Source organism: Sebastes umbrosus, chromosome 22, assembly GCF_015220745.1.
Source record: "Sebastes umbrosus isolate fSebUmb1 chromosome 22, fSebUmb1.pri, whole genome shotgun sequence".
Classification (NCBI taxonomy): Eukaryota; Metazoa; Chordata; class Actinopteri; order Perciformes; family Sebastidae; genus Sebastes; species Sebastes umbrosus.
Genome location: NC_051290.1, coordinates 10,126,917 through 10,146,951, shown reverse-complemented (window position 1 = coordinate 10,146,951; position 20,035 = coordinate 10,126,917). Strand labels below are relative to the sequence as shown.

The 20,035-nt window shown below is 38.5% G+C and overlaps 2 protein-coding genes across 2 annotated transcripts in view; one reads left to right on the top strand and one right to left on the bottom strand.

The window, feature by feature from the left end:
• vbp1 (von Hippel-Lindau binding protein 1) overlaps positions 1 to 1,277 on the top strand; it is a 5,815-nt gene extending 4,538 nt beyond the window's left edge. Inside the window, exon 6 of the mRNA XM_037758063.1 lies at positions 374 to 1,277. Coding sequence (XP_037613991.1) covers positions 374 to 450 — 77 coding nt within the window. The 3' untranslated portion in view covers positions 451 to 1,277. The remainder of the gene's footprint in view (positions 1 to 373) is intronic.
• A 9,160-nt stretch (positions 1,278 to 10,437) lies between these two features.
• LOC119481284 (ras-related protein Rab-39B) lies at positions 10,438 to 19,900 on the bottom strand. Its single transcript, XM_037758061.1, has 3 exons — positions 19,645 to 19,900; positions 12,924 to 13,104; positions 10,438 to 11,163 (listed from the first exon to the last, which is right to left on the bottom strand). The coding sequence occupies exons 1-3, from the start codon at positions 19,857 to 19,859 to the stop codon at positions 10,918 to 10,920; spliced, it is 642 nt and encodes a 213-aa protein (XP_037613989.1). The 5' UTR covers positions 19,860 to 19,900; the 3' UTR covers positions 10,438 to 10,917.
• Between the last annotated feature and the right edge of the window lie 135 nt (positions 19,901 to 20,035).

Below are 20,035 nucleotides of genomic sequence, written 5' to 3'. Positions count from 1 at the left end.
AATAACTTACTCAAAACTAGCATAACACCTCTCTGATGCGTGACGTAACAGGGCCTCATTTGGGGTGGTCACATCATTTTTGGCGTGGTAAAGGGAGGGGTCGAGCAGTTTCTGTCCAATCCAAGAAAGACATTGGTAATAAAACAACAAAATGGTAAGGAACACAAATAACCGAAGAAGAAATGTTAATAATACTCACATCTTTACTTCTTCATATTTCTTGTTATTAAATCGTGATGTTTCTAGATTCTAAATCAATAGAGAGAAAGGGAGCCTGTACATCTCCATCTCCAACACATTATAAAATAAGAAATGTGACTAACCCCGCGGTCTCTCTGCTGCTGTTGTACCTTTAACTCACTGCTCCCCTCAGACATGGCACGAGTCTACAACTGGGACGTGAAGCGAAGGAGCAGAGAAAGTCTCCTCAAATCAGCAGACAAGTCTTAATATCGACAGAACGGCGTCAACATCCCCTTTCTGCTAACTATCTTCTCCTGAAGTCAATAAAAAACAAACCCGACCCCCTCCAAGTCATGTGTATGTTCACCCCAGAGCTCGGCAGATAAGAGGGCATGTTTGAAATATTTCTAAAAGTTGCAGTGCGCTTGCATCGAGATGAAGTCAAGCACATTTCATAATTCTGTTTTATTTTGAATATGCCTTCTATTAAATCGAGCTCAAACTTCCCAAACTAATGTTTTCTGTTGATTTGTCACTTTTTAAAAGTATTTTTTCAAGTAAAAACTAACAAAAAAAACAAAGCAATGAGGCAATTTTTGTATTCTTTTTAATGATTTAGGTATGTTCCTGTTATCTTTTTGCAGATTAATGAGTGAGGGTTCTCTCGCATCGTCTTTTCTTTCCCTGCATTTTTCCCTCCTTACTGGCCTGCACTTGTTTAGTTTTTTTCCTCAACCTGCAGCAAACGTTCACATAATGTATGACTTTCTGTTGTAGTTAATTCTTGAAACGCATCCAGTTGCCATGACGCTCTATAGAATTAGGCTTGTAGGATGACAAAGATCACAACAGAAGAGTACAGAATAAGACTTCGTTCTGCCTCGTGGCTCCGGTTTTCACTCCAGAGGGATCAACTGTAGTCTTGCTCCACACCTGCTGCTCCTCCTCCGTCCCTCCTCTTCCTCCTCCTCCTCCTCTTCCTCTTCCTCCCCTTTTAGCCGCTGTTCTGTCTGTATTTATTTGTCTCTCACTGTATTCATTAAACAATGAATGAAGTAAAAGAAGAACATTTGGGCAAAGAGATGAGACCTTGATCTGGTGATCTGTGTGGTGTTTATTCTTCTCATGAGGACTCGTATCAGACGGGTTAGAAAAGGTGTTTGAACTCAAGTTCCTGCAGGTAACAATGGGGGGGGTTTGTTTTAAATAAAAAAGAAAATACCTAAGTGCAACATTCATTTACTGTATGGAGGACCACAAGTGTCATGCAAATAATTATAAAGCATCTATTGAAAAATATAAACAGGAATTTATAGAACATTTTACCAATTAATGAGTGAGTGACTCCATAAATGGACCTAAAATTATGAATTCACCAACTTTTATGTAGTCCCTATACAAAATGACATTCCCATACAAGTAAACTACATTCTGAAATACGTTTTGGGGGTATTTTCTGCCGGGATCACAGTTTTAAACCGTTTTAACACATGGTTAATGTTGTAAATTTAAAAAAAAAAAAAAAGGGAACGCCTGCACACTGCTCCATGCCACGATATTTTTATTAACTACGTTTCAGTCCTGCTTGAATCTCCGTCAGGTTAAAGTGTTTGAAAAAGTGGAAACGGCACCCATATTTATACATAAAGCACACCAATAAGCAAACAAGCTCTATGATGGCAGGTATAGTTTTTAGCGTGATAAAAACATCCACAAATAATTTGATAAAGTATATAAAAACAGTAATACAAAAGCCAATCTTCTCAATATCAAACATGTTTATAAACAGTCATATTTATCATCACATATATCAGAAAATTCATCACCTACGTTCAAAAATATTCCATCAAGGTAGAGGAAAAGGAAAGGATAAATATTTAATACATGTATAATAATTGGATTTAAAACACCCTTCTAAATCATAATTTTCCAAATTATCAAATCCCAATATGGAAAAAAGACACCCGTTTACAAATACATATCAGAATATATAAATTTAACCATATATAGGAAAAGCGATCACAGTGCAACCAATAACCAACGTGTTTGATATTTACAAGTATGGCTTTTGTATTACTGTTTTTATGTACTTTTCTTTGTGGATGTTTTGGAATATTGTGGCATGGAGTAGTGTGCAGGCGTTACCATTTTCTTTGCCGACGCTGTTATGATAGCCTCGCACCTACGTAATGTGCATACAATTCATATTTTTCATTATGTAAATTGAAACAAAACTACTTGGTTAGGTTTAAATGATATATCACGTTATTGTAAATCCTGGTGAATCAATGTGTAAATGGCATTTTACTGCCGCAGCTGGTCGAAGTGGAGCTAGTTTGAACTACTTAAACTACTTTATATACATTTAGGTAGTTTATTCTACGGTTTCCAACCTCTGGGTCGCACCCCCTCCAAAGGGTCACAAGATAAATATGAGCGGTCGTGAGATTATTAATGGGAGAGGAGAGAAGAAAAAGCAAATTCTCAAATCGTTTGTGGAATAAGTGCAATATTGACCTCTGAAATGTAGTAGAGTAGAAGTATAAAGTAGTATAAAACGGAAATACTCAAATGAAGTACGAGTACCTTAAAATTATACGTAGGTACAATGCTTTCGTAATTTATTTGAATACTTTCCACCACTGCCCAGAATGTATAACCCTAGTCACTTTTGGAGGAAGATGTGATTGTTGCCTTGAAACGATAGAAACAAAATAATTTCTCAAGTGGCAGGGAATAAATTTTATAATAATATTCTTAGTTTTTCCAACATCCTTCGTCTCAAATACTTCACAGATACCAGGCTAAGATGAAGAAAAAAAACAACCACCGTGTGTAAAAACTAGCAGTGAGAATATGTTTATTTTTCCAGTCACATTTTATTTTTTTTAGCACATTTCAGTTTGTTGAGAGATAACTAGAGCAGAGGAAGAGACTGTCCCATTTAACCAGATTAAGGACAGTGATATACAGTATTATCTGTACAGCTCAGAGGGTTGAAAAGAGGTGAAACAGATTTGTTGTCGTACCACGGCTCCTGTGAGAAGAAGGGTTACACACTGAGGGCAGGAAATAGCTGTTGTCACCCAACAGATACATGCTTTTGATGGCAGGGCTGACACGTTGATGACATGTTGCCTGTCAAGAGTAGCACGGTAGAAAAAACAACTACAGGTCAAACTTGAGTCAACTGATTTTCCATTCATCCTCTATAAACAATGTAGTGTGCAAAGTCTAATAAAAGGATAATTTGGTAAGTCAACTTAACAGAAATATGGAGATTGATTTCACACTCGCCTGCAGATAACATTTCCATGGGGACATTATTCACGGCAAAAGTTGCAAAGGAATGGTGAGGCTTAAAGGAATATGACAGTTTTGGGAAATGAGTTTATTTGCTTTCTTGGCAAGAGTTAGATGAGACACCACTCTCACATCTGTGGTAAATATGACGCTATAACCAGCAGTTCGTTAGAATACCTTAGGATAAAAACTGGAGTCTAATATGGTGAGCTTTTAGAGGTGCTGGTAGATGGATTTTGTTATCTTTAGATGAGCCAGGCTATAGCTGTTTCACCCTGTGTTCAGTCTTTATGTTAAGCCAGGGGTCAGCAACCTTTATATCAAAAGAGACATTTTAGGCAAAAAAAAAATCTGTCTGGAGCCGCAAAACATTTGAGCATTGTGATGAAGGTAACGCAGCCTATAGTCTAAGTATATAGTATATAAGTTTAATGTACTGAGGGCCCAAGTGCAAATGTACTACGGAGTGTTAGGGTCACATTGAGAGGAAAAAATTATGAGATTTCTAGAATAAAATCTAAATATTATGAGAATAAAGTCATAACTTTACGAGAAAATAAATCGTAATATAATGAGAATAAAGTCATACATTTGCGATAAAAAAAGAAAATAATACGTAAAAATTACTACTTTATAATATTATGACTTTATTTTCATATTACAACTTTTTTCTCGTAATATTACGACTTTATTCTCAAAATCTCAGACTTGTTTTTTTTCCTCAATGTTGCCCTAATACTCCGTCGTACCATAGACCTACAACAATGATAGCTCAAAAAGAGGTGCCGATCTCTTGATGCATTCGGGCAAAGCATAGAGATGTTACAAAATAAGGGGCAGAATAGAAATGTTTATTATTATTATATAGACATTATATAAAAATTGTAGACTATACCTCTCAGCCTTGGTAACGTGTCCCACATTGTCCCACACAAACATACTCTTTGTCCCACATTTGGTTTGTTAGGATCTGGTCACCTGGTCTACCTGCGTCACTAGTTGCAACTCAATTTCCAATCCAAAAAAAAAAAGATGCTACCTGGGTGACTACCTGGACAGGAAACAGAATTGCAACTTGGGAAAATATTATTATCGCTCAGTAGACGATCCAGATGGTTAGAAGTCTTTGAGGATTCTGGTAATGTCTTCAGAACAGCGGTAGGTCTTGTCAAACAACCTTCTGGGTATTTCAAACATCTTTCAGAGAAATCAATGTTTAGCCTTTTGACGGAAATATAACAATGGAGGGGTTAATCTGTACGATAAATATGAAGCTTAGTTTGGCATAATGACTGGAAACAGGGTCCAAAGGTCACAAAATCTCTCTAATCACAACAAGACTCCAGGAGTAATTGCTCTTTGGCAATTCACAACAGAACCCTATTTTCAGCTTGTGTGAGAGTACAGTCTTGTTGTTAGCGACCGCTTCACTGACAGATGAAGTGAGTCCAGCAGTCTTTTGCATTCTGTGCAAGAACATTGCTGTGAACAACGTAGTGGCCAGTAAATCACCATGTGATACGTTTCCCTGGAAACGAGCCAAAAAGCAGATTGCTTTTGCCGTCAATGCTTTCCATCACACGAGTGCTTCCCTATACAACGTGCCCTTCCTTGATACTTTGAGTCCTGAGGTCGCTTTTGAATATTCAAATCTTTTGTTTGCACCAAACTAAGCCTCGGGTCAATTAAAGACCGAAGCGGCTCGGGGACAAACTTGACGGAGTCGGTGAAAAATGCTGCTTTCAAGTTAACTAACATCATGTGACTTACTGAAAGGAAACAAACTTGTTTTACTCGCAGACTGCAGTGTCAAGTGAGGCTAAACATATTAACAACCACTTGCAGACAGTTAGCAGCTGATTGGGCCTCTAGGAAAGAAGAGGCCTCTCAAATGAAGGACGTCTTTACTGTTTAATTGCCGGCTGCTTATTTCACACACTGATTGAATTGTGTTTTACTGGAATCATCTGATGGTTGCTTGAGGATTAGACCTGACTTGGCTATTTTACTCTTAAAAAGGATGTACGTTTTTAAGGGTTGTGCGGTTTTCAGTCAATATGACACATTTCTGACAATATGCAACACAAAATATACAGTATTTTGCCTCTTTTTACCAGAAATCAATACAAATCTGTCAATTAAAGATTCAGTAGGCAGAACGTTTTTGACATCATTGGGCAAAAACGCCATAATTACCTTTAAGCATATTGTAATTCAAGTGCTCTGAGTGAAAACTAGACTTCTGCACCTCCTCATAGCTCTGTTTTCAGGCTTTAAAAAAATCTAGCCCGTGATGGGAGACTTCATCACAGGTCATTTCAGAGAGAGAGAGAGCGTTCCTATTGGCTGTGCTATTGCTGGTGGGCGGTGCTTGGTATTTCAACTGATCTCAACGTGGCTGCCGGGTCTTAAACTTTCTCATTTTACAGCTAAACAGTACACTACAAGATGTTTCTGAAAACATTTGAGGCGAGAAATAGGCATTACAGTAACATAATATTGATTCATATTTGATCGGCGCTGCCTAGTTTAACCGTTTCATCGGAGTTCACGAGTGATTGACAGCCGGCTCTCATAGACGGCAGCTGGACGGCTCCAGACTCCAGCTCAGCTCTTTCCTCCGATACCTGTCTCATGCACTACTGTCAGGATATATTGATCGTTTTATAAAAATAACTTTTTTTTAATCATATTTGCTCCATTTCTACCCGTTGCAGCTTTAAGATGTGATAAGAACAACGTTTTAACAGTGAACCAACAATAAACTGTCACCATTCTTTAAACTTTTTAGATCTGATAAGCTTTCTGTATGTTTTAACCAATGAAAGTTAATTAGTAAATGACCTCATGGACTGTAATATTGCTAACAACGGTAACAAAATCCGCCTACCAGTACCTCTAAAGCTCACTAATTAACTAAATTAGCACACTAATTATATCTTCTTTTTTTTTGTTTAATCCTTGCCAAATACAATTTATGGTTTTACGGGGGCTTACTAAGTCTTGTGGTGACCAGGAGGTTGCCAATAGTCTGGCATATAACCCCTCCAGAAAACCAAACTTTTGTTAATTAGTGAGCTTTAGAGGTACTGGTAGGTGGATTTTGTTACTTTTTGGACAGAGCTCCTGTTTCCAGTCTTTATTCTAAGCTAAAATAAGTTAACCGGCTGCATGAGAGTGGTATTAATCTTCTCATCTGACTCTCAGCAACAAAGCAAATATGCATATTTCCCCCAAAAAGACAATATTTCAAAGTGGAAGCAAGATAAAACAGAGCTTAGAGACATCCGACCGGGTGCTGCACAGCAGAGCAGATCTACCAGCTGGCTGACATCTGGTGAAAAGAGTCTCGGCAGCCCATATGGGAGGAGCTGCACCCACACGGGGGACTACATCCACACCCATCCACCTACACAGACCTTAACACTTGTGAACCTCCATGACGTTCAATTGAGGACGTTTAAAAAGTGTTTCAGTAGAAAGCACTGGTAATGATACAGCAAGCAGAGAAAGGAAAACAAGTTTTTAAAGGGGACATATTATGAAAAACTGGCCAATCAGAGCAGACTGGGCTTTTCTTAGGCGCTAAAACGGAGTGTTTCAGACAGAGGGTAAATAAAGGTATATTCAGACAGACAGTATGAGAAAAATAATGTGTTTTTTGAACATAAACGCATGTAAACATGTTCTAGTATAAACCCAAAATACAAGTATAAACCTGAAAATGAGCATGATATGTCCCCTTTAAGGTGGTTGTGGTATAAAACATAACCTTCGATGTGTCAATTTTCAAAAACAAGAGGGCATAAGGGAGAACTTTTTATTATTATTATTTGTCCTGGAAGATGATTTTTTTTTTTTCTGTCTGGAAGCATTTCACTGATTTCAGTAAGGAATAATGCAATGTGTAAAGTTGAGGGAGTGGACTATAACTTGAGTAATTTCCAATCAAAACATTTAAATCACCGCTTTTGTAAGGAACAGAGTGTGTTGCTTTGACTCATTCACACATTTCTTATACGACAACTCGGTGTGTAAAAAATCTCACCTTTGTCCCCTGCTGATACATTCATGTAAAAATAAGATAACACAAGCAGAACTCTTTGGAGACATGTAAAAAGAAGGCATACAGTGTGAGAACATGAAGCACTTACAGTTTCCTCACTGTAATTATGGAGGGGTAAAGGCAATAAATTAATAAATTAAAAAAAAAGAAATATAGCAGAGATCCGACAGGTGTTCATTTAGGATTGTGTATCAGATTGAGGGCCAAAAATAAAATGCTAATCCAATCATATGAAAAGAAAAAGAGATTAAATAAAGATTCTGCAAAAAAATGTGTATTGAAATTCAAATCTACCGTACACCAAGCCATCCAGGTGCTTAAGGTAGATAAGGTACGTTTAATTGCTATGTCTCTGACAATTATTTATTGAATTGTAGCAAATACAGCCAAATATGTAGGTTGATGCTCGTAAAAACACAAAACAGATGAATATATTTGGTCCAGCGCTAATCTCATAAGTAGTTTGAATGTGAATCTACCGGTAGATTACTCAGTCAAGCAGACCGCCAACACAGGATTTTTGATGTTCCTTGAAAACACCGTTTATAGCCTGTAACATTTTTCATGTAAGATTATGATTCACCGTCTTTGATTTTCCCTTGGCATTTAAAGAAACGTCAGTAACTGGCCTGATATTTTGAGTGAAAACATTTATGTAACAGTAAAACAAATGCCTACTTATATAGTCACACATAACCACATAGGGCGAAAAAATAAAATGGCGATTTAAACCATGTCCCATTCCCATAGCAGTAGTTTTATATCCAATGTGACACAGTTTGGCCCTGTTTACACTTCTCATTTCATGTGTCTTGTATCAAGATAAAATCCAGATGTGATTTAATTCAATTTTATTTTGCACTTAGTTACATATGTGCATTTCCATTCCACAGATTTCGTTTGGAGCCGTTTTAAAGAGGCGTTGATTCATGGTGTTTTGGAGGCTGCAGCTTGTGTTGCTGTTAAATTATGCTTCATAGTGAGAGGTGCTTCATATGCATTTATATCAATGAGGGGTAGAGTAAGAAACAGAAACACTCTCTATGTGTGATGCAATACAATTCAACAGCATCATCAAACTACATCCTCCAAAAGTGATCATACAGCATTAGGGGCCGTTCACATGTTGCGTCTAAAAACATGTGGAAAACGCCAACCGTGCTCATCCTTTTATCCAAGGTGCTTGGGAGGTTGGGCTCCTATTGCGTCTGCCGTTACAGCTAAACAGTACACTAAAATCTGTTTCTGAAAACATTTGAGGCGAGAAATAGGCATTACAGTAACAGAATATTGATTCATATTTGATCAGCGCTGCCTAGTTTGAGTGTTTGATCTGAGTTCCGCGAGCCTGCTGCCTTGCGATGGACGGACCTCATTTGCACAAAGTTGAGGTTGAGTCATGATTATGCAAATTCAGATACGGCGACTGGTCAGTCAACTTGCTGTGCCTGATCCATCGTGCAACACGCTGCCGGATCTACTGCTCTCCATAGAAAATGAATAGGATCCGTTGACTTCACGTACATCAACGGACTTGGTGGATCTCCAGCCTGTGGGACAGATCATAAAGTTCTGGGTAGTCCGGCTGCACTAAAATGATTAACTTCTCCTCCATATATTTACCGCAGACTGATATTTACGGAAGAAAGAAAAGATATCTGCCGACTGTGATTGGTTGTTCCTAGTCACATGACATGCGTTGTGCATTGCTTGGTTCCAAAATTGTAACTATTTTTTATCTCGGGGCGCGGCCGTCACGCTCTGAAAGATCGGCGCTTGGCAACATTTGGGAATGCTTTCACACAGCATGTGAATGGCCCCTTAGACTGCATCCCTTTGAGCTTGGTGTACCTAATCTCTCCAAGACAGATGCATTTACAACTTTTCAACATCTGGCTAGAATGCATCTAAAACCACCTTCCAAGGTTGTTTAAGCAATCAGATATCGACGCGTCTTGGCTGCATTTACAGTTGGATTTTTTTGGTATCAGAAAGCTCCCCGATCCATACAAAACCCATGTAGTTTCTAAGTGTAAGTGAAAATTCCCAAGTACCTATGCCGAGTACATCAACCTGTAGCACTGGAGTGTATTAAAATTAAAATAAAAGTTTGATGAGATTACACTTGCACACAAAAAACTCATATAAACCACTAGTTTTCCTGTGTTGGGTTGTTTTAATGCCTGCCAATTGGACTTTCTTTGCATGATTATATCGTCCGTGCATTGTGGGTAATGTGGTTCTTCTGTGGAGTCCGTGGTCTGGTCCCACTCTGTTTGCTTTGCTTTCAAGGAATCTCCACTGTGTTTCTCTGCACCCCTTCAAAAGTCCCAAATGAGGCTCCACAGTTAAGGTGGACTTGGCTGTTAAGGTGCTTTCTGGCTCTAACACTCCTATTAGTCCACCTTAACAAGTCCCCAGTTAAAGGCAGACAGTGCGGTATGGTTAAGATCGTCCCAACAAGTCCATATCGGGTCAGTTAAGCTGTACACGTTGTCTCATCCTGCTTAAGGAGTCCATTAGGAACTGGATGGGTGATGATGCTTTTGTTATAGTGCGGTATTTAGCAGAATGATAGTGGATATAACCATGTAGTCAATGTCATTGAGCTCACTGGAGGCCTAAATTGCTTCAGAGAGAAATAACGTGGTCTCTGGCAACAAAATCACAGCTCCAGGAAGGAAATCAGTCTTCCCTCATTAAATCTAGGCCCTCCAGGACTCCTCCTTTGACCTCTGATAGTGGAATGTGGAGCAAAAATATCAGCACCCTCTTGTTAACGAGGGTGCCGACTTAACTTTTCTAAAATGATATGTGCTAGGAGGATGTCGGACAACAACGTAAAAGTGATCGTTTCGTATGTGATCATGTAATTGCATATTGGAGGAGAGGAGAGGATTAAGAAGTAGTGGGAGGCGAGGTGAAGGAAGAGATGATGGGAGAAAGAAAGATTAGTCTCATTGTGTTTTGGCGAAGAACCAGAATGGATCCTCTTTCTAAGGCCTTTCTAAGACGTTTAGGTAGGGATTTTCAAGCAAGAAGCCCGAACCCAAACTAAAGGAATTGAGTCATGGGAGCCCTCGCAAGTAAATGAGCATCTGTGATCCTTCCTTTCCGAGAAATAAAACGTATACAGAAACGGGCACAACCCTTCACCTATCCACCCACGTCCGAGGTGTTCGTCTCCGTGTTGTACCTTCATTGAAAGTCCTCAAACATCTCCTTCTGTATCCAGTCTGAACAAAGAACAACAGAGGGCTACCAACGGTTTCAGTCAGAGGGCTGACACCTCAGTCCGTCAGCCACTCTCCTCTGAGTCCTTCCTGGATCCCTCCTCCCTTTTCACCTTCAGATCCCTTCCCAGATCAACACAGACAGCGGCGGTCACTCTTGGTCACTTCCTCCGACGAGTGAACCACGTTGGGGACAAACCCGCTCTTCACGCCCTCCCAGCCCTCCTGGATTGTGATATCGCCGGACCGCACCAGGGCAAAGATGTCTCTGGTCAGCTCGGTGAAGGCGTGCTCCACGTTGATGGCGTCGCGGGCCGATGTCTCGACGTAGCGCATCCCGTACGCCCCTGCGAGCTTCTCTGCTTCCTGGCGGGTCACCTAGAAGATCAAAAATGAGATGAGATGAAACTTCCCCAACTGAGCAGTCAAGAGCTAGTAGCAACTGGATCTCACTCCAAACTCGTCAAGTATTGCCGCTTGGTAAGTGCCCCTCGGCATCGGATACCGACGCACCCTTTAGTGACTGTATGCCATGCACCGGGCTTTCTACTAACTCCAATGTAAACCCACCCGCAGCAATATCCAACGGTCAGAACAAGTGACGTAGGATTAATAGCAGGTTCGCTAAGGGTGGTGGTTGGGTCAAACAAACACAGGACTTTCAACCAGGAGACCACTATTTGTGGCCCTTGTGAAACTAAAAATGTTGATTTATCTTGTCACGTCAGGAGTTAGTCACGTGACTCGTTAGTATCGTCAGTCCCGTGAGTCGTTAGTCAGTGAAGTTAACATCAACCACGACCATTTCCTAACCCTACCTAAGTGGTTGTGTTGTCTAAACCTAACTTCCTGGGAAAACGGAAGTTTATTTTGAAAGGACACCATGCATGTAACATCATCATATTGACACGCCGTCCCTTACACGTCCAAGAGTAACGTAAAAGGTGTACCCATGCGTCCGTCTCCGAGGCTGAGAGGCACTGACCAAGCAGCGGTACTTGATGAGTTTGGAGTGAGAACGTGTTGCTAGTAGATCTAACACAGTAGGACTTCTGAGATCTTAAATCCAGACCTGGAATTGGCTGCCATCTGTCCTTTTTCAACTACACTGTCCCAGGAACTAAATGCAGGGCGTTTTCAAACCAATAGATTGTTTGCTTTGGTCCGAATCAGTGGATGAGTTTTAAGGTAAACATTTTGCATCTTCCCCTTGGTTCGGTTTCTTTCCACACAAAAATTCAAACAACCCAAAATGCTTCACTAAAAGCCACGTTGAGATCGCTCACCCTTCTCATTGGTTGGAGTTAGAAAGTAAACCCAGGAAGTAGGTATTGAAGAAAGGTCCTATCTGCCCAAATAACAAGACAGCGACATACTTTGTTGCTAGTCCAGGTCAAACCTGATTCATTCTCCACCTAGCTGCCATTGATTTTGTTCATTTGCATCTCAGTATGCAAAATGCACTTGACTGCAGGACTCGTTTAGCTCAAACTTGCAGAGTGAGCCTCGTAGTTGGGTTTGGATGGAGGTCGGTTCGTGTTCCCACCACAAACAAACCATTTCGTTTGTGACTGGAACAAGACCACTTCCCTTTCAAGATCAGAATGAAGAGGCTAAAGCGTGATTTATGCTCGAAGCATCCGCAAGGGTCGTTAGCGTCCACACGGCCAAAGTGACGTCACACCATCAGACATGGCCCTTTGCAGGGGTATAAAAGATTAAAACGTTTCCTTGTCATGATTCCACCTCAGCTCATGTTCATGCGACCGTCCTTGTGGAAAGTAGATGGGAAACTTTACATAATTTCCATATTCGGTTTGCTCCTACAACATTGTGTTGTGAGTGTAGACACAGTGTGTTTTTTTGCAGTGTCATCCTGTAAAGTCTAAATTTCAATAGTGATATTTTTGCTTCCTGTCTGCCAGCTGCCCCAAGAGAACTGAACAAACAATGACGACTTGCCTCTGATCCAAATGTGTGCTGATCTAAATGTGAACACAAGGTTATTTTTAATGCTGCAGACTTTGTGAAATTGCATATTACGTAACATTCAAAACAGCCACTATCCCCAGCAACATATTTGTAACTCGGCAAAGCCTCGTGAATATTGTTGTGTTCACTTTTTATGCTTTACACACCTGGCGCTGTGCCTCCAGGTCACACTTATGGCCCACCAATAGGAAGACGATGCTGTGTGGCTGGACGTGGCTGCGAGCCTCCTCCAGCCAGTCGTGGACGTTCTGGAAGGAGCGGCGGTTGGTGATGTCGAACAGGAGGAGCCCGCCTACAGAGTTGCGGTAGTAAGCCCTGGTAATGGACCTGCAGAGGTTGCAAAAGGGAAGAGGAAGTAAAGATCTGAGCCAGGTGAAATTAATTTGTCAATTACAATAAACGGACTGTTTGCGAAGCCCTGACCTCTTAGTACTGTACTGCTGCTACACCTGTCGAGCTTTCCATTCTTACATATATGCAAATGCATATCAGTCGTTTGCATTTGAACTGCAAAGATAGCCCATAACAATCTCTCACAAAGTTAGTTTTTATCAAGAACATAGAAGACGGAAACAGTCTTGTTCTCGTCTTGCAGGATAGAACTAGGCAGTCCTATTTCGTATGATAGTATGATGAGGAAAAATGTAACATCAACTGTTTATTTCACTTTAACATAACCCTATTTGGCTTTGACTTGGACACACAAGACAGTTGACAAATGTATGCCTTATAGTGTTTGTATTTTCAAATTGTAAGTTTTCACTTTTAAGGCTTTTGGGACGAGGAGTAACCTGTTTAACAAATCTAATGCTATCTCGGTTTAAAAGATTGGCTATGGTTGCTGGAGTGTAAACATCCAAATCCAATAAAGTAACGCTGTGTACAACAGTAAACTAGTTAGCTGGACACGCCGAACGATTGCAGCTTACAGCAGATAAACACACAGATTAATGAGTTCCTTACACTTTTGCTCTGGGTTTTTTGGTTTTGGAAAGTTTAACCTCTCTGTTCAGGATCAAGAGAACGAGTGATAACACACATTCAGTGAAAGGTATGATAATAAATCCAGCGGGGGGGGGGGGAGCTAAGCAGAGAGAGAAACTGATGACAGGAGGTGTGATAGAAAGACCCGAAGCAGAAGTGATGGAGCTGTCGGGTGGAGTAGCTGAGAAGTTGGGAAGAAATTAGATGGAGGGAAGATGTGACAGTGTGAAGGTTTACACCTTAAATAATATGATCTGGATCATTTTGCTGGATATTGTGAACGGTTTTGTTTGTTTTGATAATGTAAATAGCGAAATAGATTGATTTCACACAGGACAGATGTTCCATTATTGTATAATTGGATATTTTACAACAAGGAAAGTGTGTTATTTAAAAATAAATATTCTTGGAGAGCAAAATAACACAAATATAGTATAAAACAAAACACTGAAATACCAGTTAAAACATTGTATTATGATAATTAAAATTGCTTAATTTTCTGATTAGCGGCCTTTTTTTACAACCTGTTAAAAAGAAATGTGCTCATTTCCTTTTAAACCAGAGTTTGAGTTTCCAGTTTTTGATTTGAATTAATTTGCTTTTTAATGTCTCTTCACTAATTTAAACTAAAAATATGAAATGGAACATATCAGCATTGCCAACACGCAAAGTATCTACAATGAATAACTCTACAAACTTTGATATAATATCAATATCAACCATTAAAAGTTAAAACTAGACTTGGTGGTGTTTGATTTTACAAAACTGACACCGCAGCCTCGACTGGGAGGAGAGCTGCTGCTAGATTTTGACAAGACGTGACACCCTGCATGCACACAAACACACACACCAACCCCCTTATGATGCATTTTATCTTCCCACAGTGTCTTCACCAGCAGAGACAACGTCAACATATATATATAACGAGGAGGAAAATTACAGACTTGAGGCAGAGACGGAAAGAGAGACGTGTCGTGAAAGAGGAAAGAGGGGAGGATTAGTCGACGGAGAAGATACAGTAAGAGAGGAGGAGTAGGTGGCAAAAACATAGAACCGGCGAGTGATTCATTTGATTAGGCACACACATAGCCTATTTTAGGAAGGAAGGACCACACGGATGAAACAACCATGACTAAGAGCTGCGTCGTCGACAAGGAATATGAGGTGGATTCAGCTCGGAGGCCGTCCACTCATTCATAGGAGCAGGAAAAAGACAACGAAATCAGTACATTGCTTAGCTTATAAGGATGTATATGTACTGTACATGTAGCGGCGCCATCATGCAGAAACCGAACTAACCTTTTTGATTATTTCCAAACAAAGCACAGATAACGTTGACTCAACTAGTGCTGGCGTTCAGATTATTCATAACCTTATTGATTAGCTTCAAGACTAGTTTACGTAGGTAACCCCACGTCACTGCAGGACGCAGATGGACCCACGCTTTAAATACTTTCCCAAGATCGCTACAGTATATGAGTCAAAATGACAACATGACAGGAAGTGTGTGCCATGATAGGACATAGGTTGGCTTCATTTTTGTTATTGTCAGTAAATCCCACAAAAAGATTGAAACCAACTAAACTTTACAACATGTCAAACCTGTCTGACGTTCATAAATCTTTAAAAACAACTCACAAACATGTAGATTCAAGGTTTTAAAAAGGCTGAGTAACAGCTGGACACATGCTGTTTGTATCAAATGTTACTCTAACAGGAGTTAACAGTGGTCTTAAATTCATATCCCAAAGTGAAAACGATCAGATCATAGATTTATTTGATGCTCATGATTCAATTTGTTTCTGATTTGTCCGTTCGGTCTCGGGAGGGCGGGATGTGTTGCCGTGGAGACACTGATCAATCACGCTGACAGGTGAGACTAGTCCCCATCTGTCAGGTTGATGTGTGTGGGTGGGTGTGTGTGCAATGTGTGAAGACGCATTTTGGGCTATGAGACGTACACCATTCTGGCTGTTATTATATTATACCGCTCTACGTGCTGATGGGGAAGTATTTGCATTTTACACGTTTAAATGCAAAAGTGAGGTTTGCTTGTGCTTACGTGACCTTATATGATTCCCAGCATAGCTCCGCCTACTTTCCAGTTGAGCAGAGATCCAATCAGCCATTATAAGTGAAAACACCCCTGGTGTGCGGAGCCTTTAAGTTATTTCCCCACAGTCTGTATATGGATATAATATCTTATGTTGTTATGGTAACGTCGAAAGTTTCTCCCAACATGTCATTAACACCAGTTAAAATTACTACTAGGTTTATTTTAGAGGCAGAATCGTCCGTTCCATTCAAATTTACACTTGCGAATATCCGCTATTAAGAGCACTTTCCTGTGTTTACGTATTGGAAACAACCCCTCCAGTCATTTTCTCTGCTTGTATCACCTCGAACCTCATTTGAATAACTGCTCTTTCTCTTTGTGCGGGCAAACAAATTACTCACAGGTAGCAATTCGAGTTTTGAGACCTCCAGGCTATGTCGTTAAACTCTAAGTATCTCCCTAACATTAGGTACTAATCGCCCAACTTTTTTAATTAACAAAATACATTTAGACCTTTATACTGAGATATAAACTACACAATTTCCTTTATGTCTTTTAAGAAAGAAAAAATACAATTTATTTTCTATTGATTGCCGTTTTTTTTTTTTAAACAATTTTTGTCTGGTGATAGCCAGATATCTAATCTTCCTAATCTTTTAATAATGTTCTTTGTTGATCTCTATGAGAGAAGAAATCTATTTGTTCACTTCCACAAAGAGGTCAGAGGTCAGCTACGTGTCTTTCCACTTTCACTTCTGTAAAAGCAACTCTTTTCCAATTAAATATCCACAAGATACGAGAAACATTTCACCCCGGATGACTCTTTCAGTTCCCAAATAAATCAGATTACAAGTAGTGAATCACAAGTTCCTTGCTTTCCTCAGTTTTGGAGACGTTTGTGGTTGTGGTTTCTGCACTGCATTTCCCAGAGATCACTTGTTTAGTCTGAAAACTCTGACGTGTTTTCCGTGACTTTTACTCCTCAACTAGTTTCTCTTTGTCAGCCAACTGCTCGTGCTGACTACTCAGTTTTTCTCTGTGTGTTAACGTGAAATAAACTGCTGATGCCGTAACATATAATGCATTATACCTCCTAATTGTACACCGCTGACTTTTTAACCCGAAAAGACAGCAGATGGTGAAGCTCTCAAAAAGAGTTTTCTAATTTGTTTCATCATCATTTGTCTTTATGTTCCTCAAGTTGTCGCTATATAGAAATATTACAAAATATTACACAATAATGAGTCCATGGCCAGTGGAGGAATGCAACTAAGTACTTCTATTCAAGTACCATTTTGAGGTATATGCTCCTTTATACTTACTCCACTACAGTGTAGAGGAAAATATTGAAGTTTTTACTCATTAAATATGATATATTTCTATGAATTAAACTACCCAATATGTCAATATTCAATAATATAATATATAGAAATACCCAATATGTCGATAGTTTACATTAACTCAACCTCAACAAGCTACTAATTTTCCAATATTATTATATTGTCTACTTACATTTACAGCTACTTTGTATTTATGCCTATACAGCTGCTTTACATTACATTTTTACATTTCAACTGCACTCTTTGTATCTATATGACTGCACCTTAGTCATTCATTTTTACTCCTGTATTTATTTATTTATTACGTGTGTGTATATATAGAGCCAATACAACTCAGCAATATCTGATGTGCAATATCTTAATGTTTTTATAGGTCAAGCAAATACATTTATGTCTATACAGCTGCTTTAAATTACGCTTTAACATTTTAACTGCACTCTTTGTATCTACATAACTGCACATTAGTCATGCATTTTTATTCCTGTATTTATTTATTTATTATGTGTGTGTGTATATAGAGCCAATACAACTCAGCAATATCTTAGTGTTTTTATAGGTCCAGCAAATACTTTTTTTTTCTAGTTTTAATTTAATTGCTATTTTAATGTTGTTGTACTCTGTGCAATGACAGTCAATTAATTGTAATCTATCATATTCTGTTCTATAATATAGAACTGAACAGGGTCATTCTACATAAGGAGAACTTTTACTCTTAGTAATTTGTGTACATTTTGCTAATAATACTTCTGTAGATTTTTTATTTGAAGTGGAGTATTTTTTACAGTGTGGTATTGTTACTTTTACTTAAGTATCTGAATACTTCTTTTACTTTTTTCTCGTGGCAAACTAACAACTTCTCTGTGAAGAGGACCTGCTCCCTATTAGATATTAACGACTCATTCTAAGATGACAAAAATGTATAATTCTTATTTTCCAGTGATTATACACTAAAGAAAACATACTTATTAATATTATATCTGCCAATAGATGCCCCTAAATGCTACAAGCTGTAGTGTCTGAATACTTCTTTCACTTTTTTGTCATGGCAAACTGACACCATTTAGTTACTGGAATATTATAGTAATAGCATGATGTAAAACTCTCTGATCTTGCAGTATATAAAACTCAGTATAAGCCATACAATTTAATTGATATTTTAATTTTGTTGTACTTAATTTTATTCTATTCTATTCTATAATATAATATTAAACTGAACAGGGTCATTCTACAAAATGAGAACTTTTACTTTTAGTACTTTGTGTACATTTTGCTAATAATACTTAATTACTTGAAGTGGAGTATTTTTTACAGTGTGGTATTGTTACTTTTACTTAAGTATCTGAATACTTCTTTCACTTTTTTCTCATGGCAAACTAACACCATACATTACCATGTTTTGTCACACAATTAAGTTATATATATAGTAATAGCATGATGTAAAACTCTCTGATCTTGCAGTATATAAAACTCAGTATAAGCCATACAATTTAATTGATATTTTAATTGTGTTGTACTTAATTTTATTCTATTCTATTCTATAATATAATATAAAACTGAACAGGGTCATTCTACAAAATGAGAACTTTTACTTTTAGTACTTTGTGTACATTTTGCTAATAATACTTAATTACTTGAAGTGGAGTATTTTTTACAGTGTGGTATTGTTACCTTTACATAAGTATCTGAATACTTCTTTCACTTTTTTTTCATGGCAAACTGACACCATTTAGTTACTGGAATATTATAGTAATAGCATGATGTAAAACTCTCTGATCTTGCAGTATATAAAACTCAGTATAAGCCACACAATTTAATTGATATTTTAATTTTGTTGTACTTAATTTTATTCTATTCTATTCTATAATATAATATAAAACTGAACAGGGGTCATTCTACAAAATGAGAACTTTTACTTTTAGTACTTTGTGTACATTTTGCTAATAATACTTAATTACTTGAAGTGGAGTATTTTTTACAGTGTGGTATTGTTACTTTTACTTAAGTATCTGAATACTTCTTTCACTTTTTTCTCATGGCAAACTAACACCATACATTACCATGTTTTGTCACACAATTAAGTTATATATATAGTAATAGCATGATGTAAAACTCTCTGATCTTGCAGTATATAAAACTCAGTATAAGCCACACAATTTAATTGATATTTTAATTTTGTTGTACTTAATTTTATTCTATTCTATTCTATAATATAATATAAAACTGAACAGGGTCATTCTACAAAATGAGAACTTTTACTTTACTACTTTAATACTTTTTACAGTGTGGTATTGTTACTTTTATCTGAATACTTCTTTCACTTTCTTCTCATGGCAAACTAACACCATACATTACCATGTTTTATCACACAATTAAGTTATATATATATAGTAATAGCATGATGTAAAACTCTCTGATCTTGCAGTATATTATATAAAACTCAGTATATAAGCCACACACACACACCCAGCCAGCCAGCTGTTGTCTCACCTGAAGCGCTCCTGACCTGCGGTGTCCCAGATCTGCAGCTTGATCCTCTTGCCCGGCTCGATCTCCACCAGCCGGGAGAAGAAGTCCACGCCGACGGTGGGGTCCGACACCTGGGCGAAGCGACCCTCCGTGAAGCGCCGGATCAGACACGACTTACCCACCGTGGAGTCTCCGATGACGATCAGCCGGAACTGATAGAGCCAGATCGCCTCCATGACTTTGGCTGCTGCTGCTGCGCCTGTCTGTCTGTCTGTCTGTCTGTGGTGTAGGCGCGTGCGTGTTCGTGCGCGTGCACAAGAGAGAGAGAGAATTAGATTATCCCTCTATATTTTTTTTTTTTTATAATATTCCTAATATTTGATAGTAGTAATCAGTGGTGGTATATAACTAA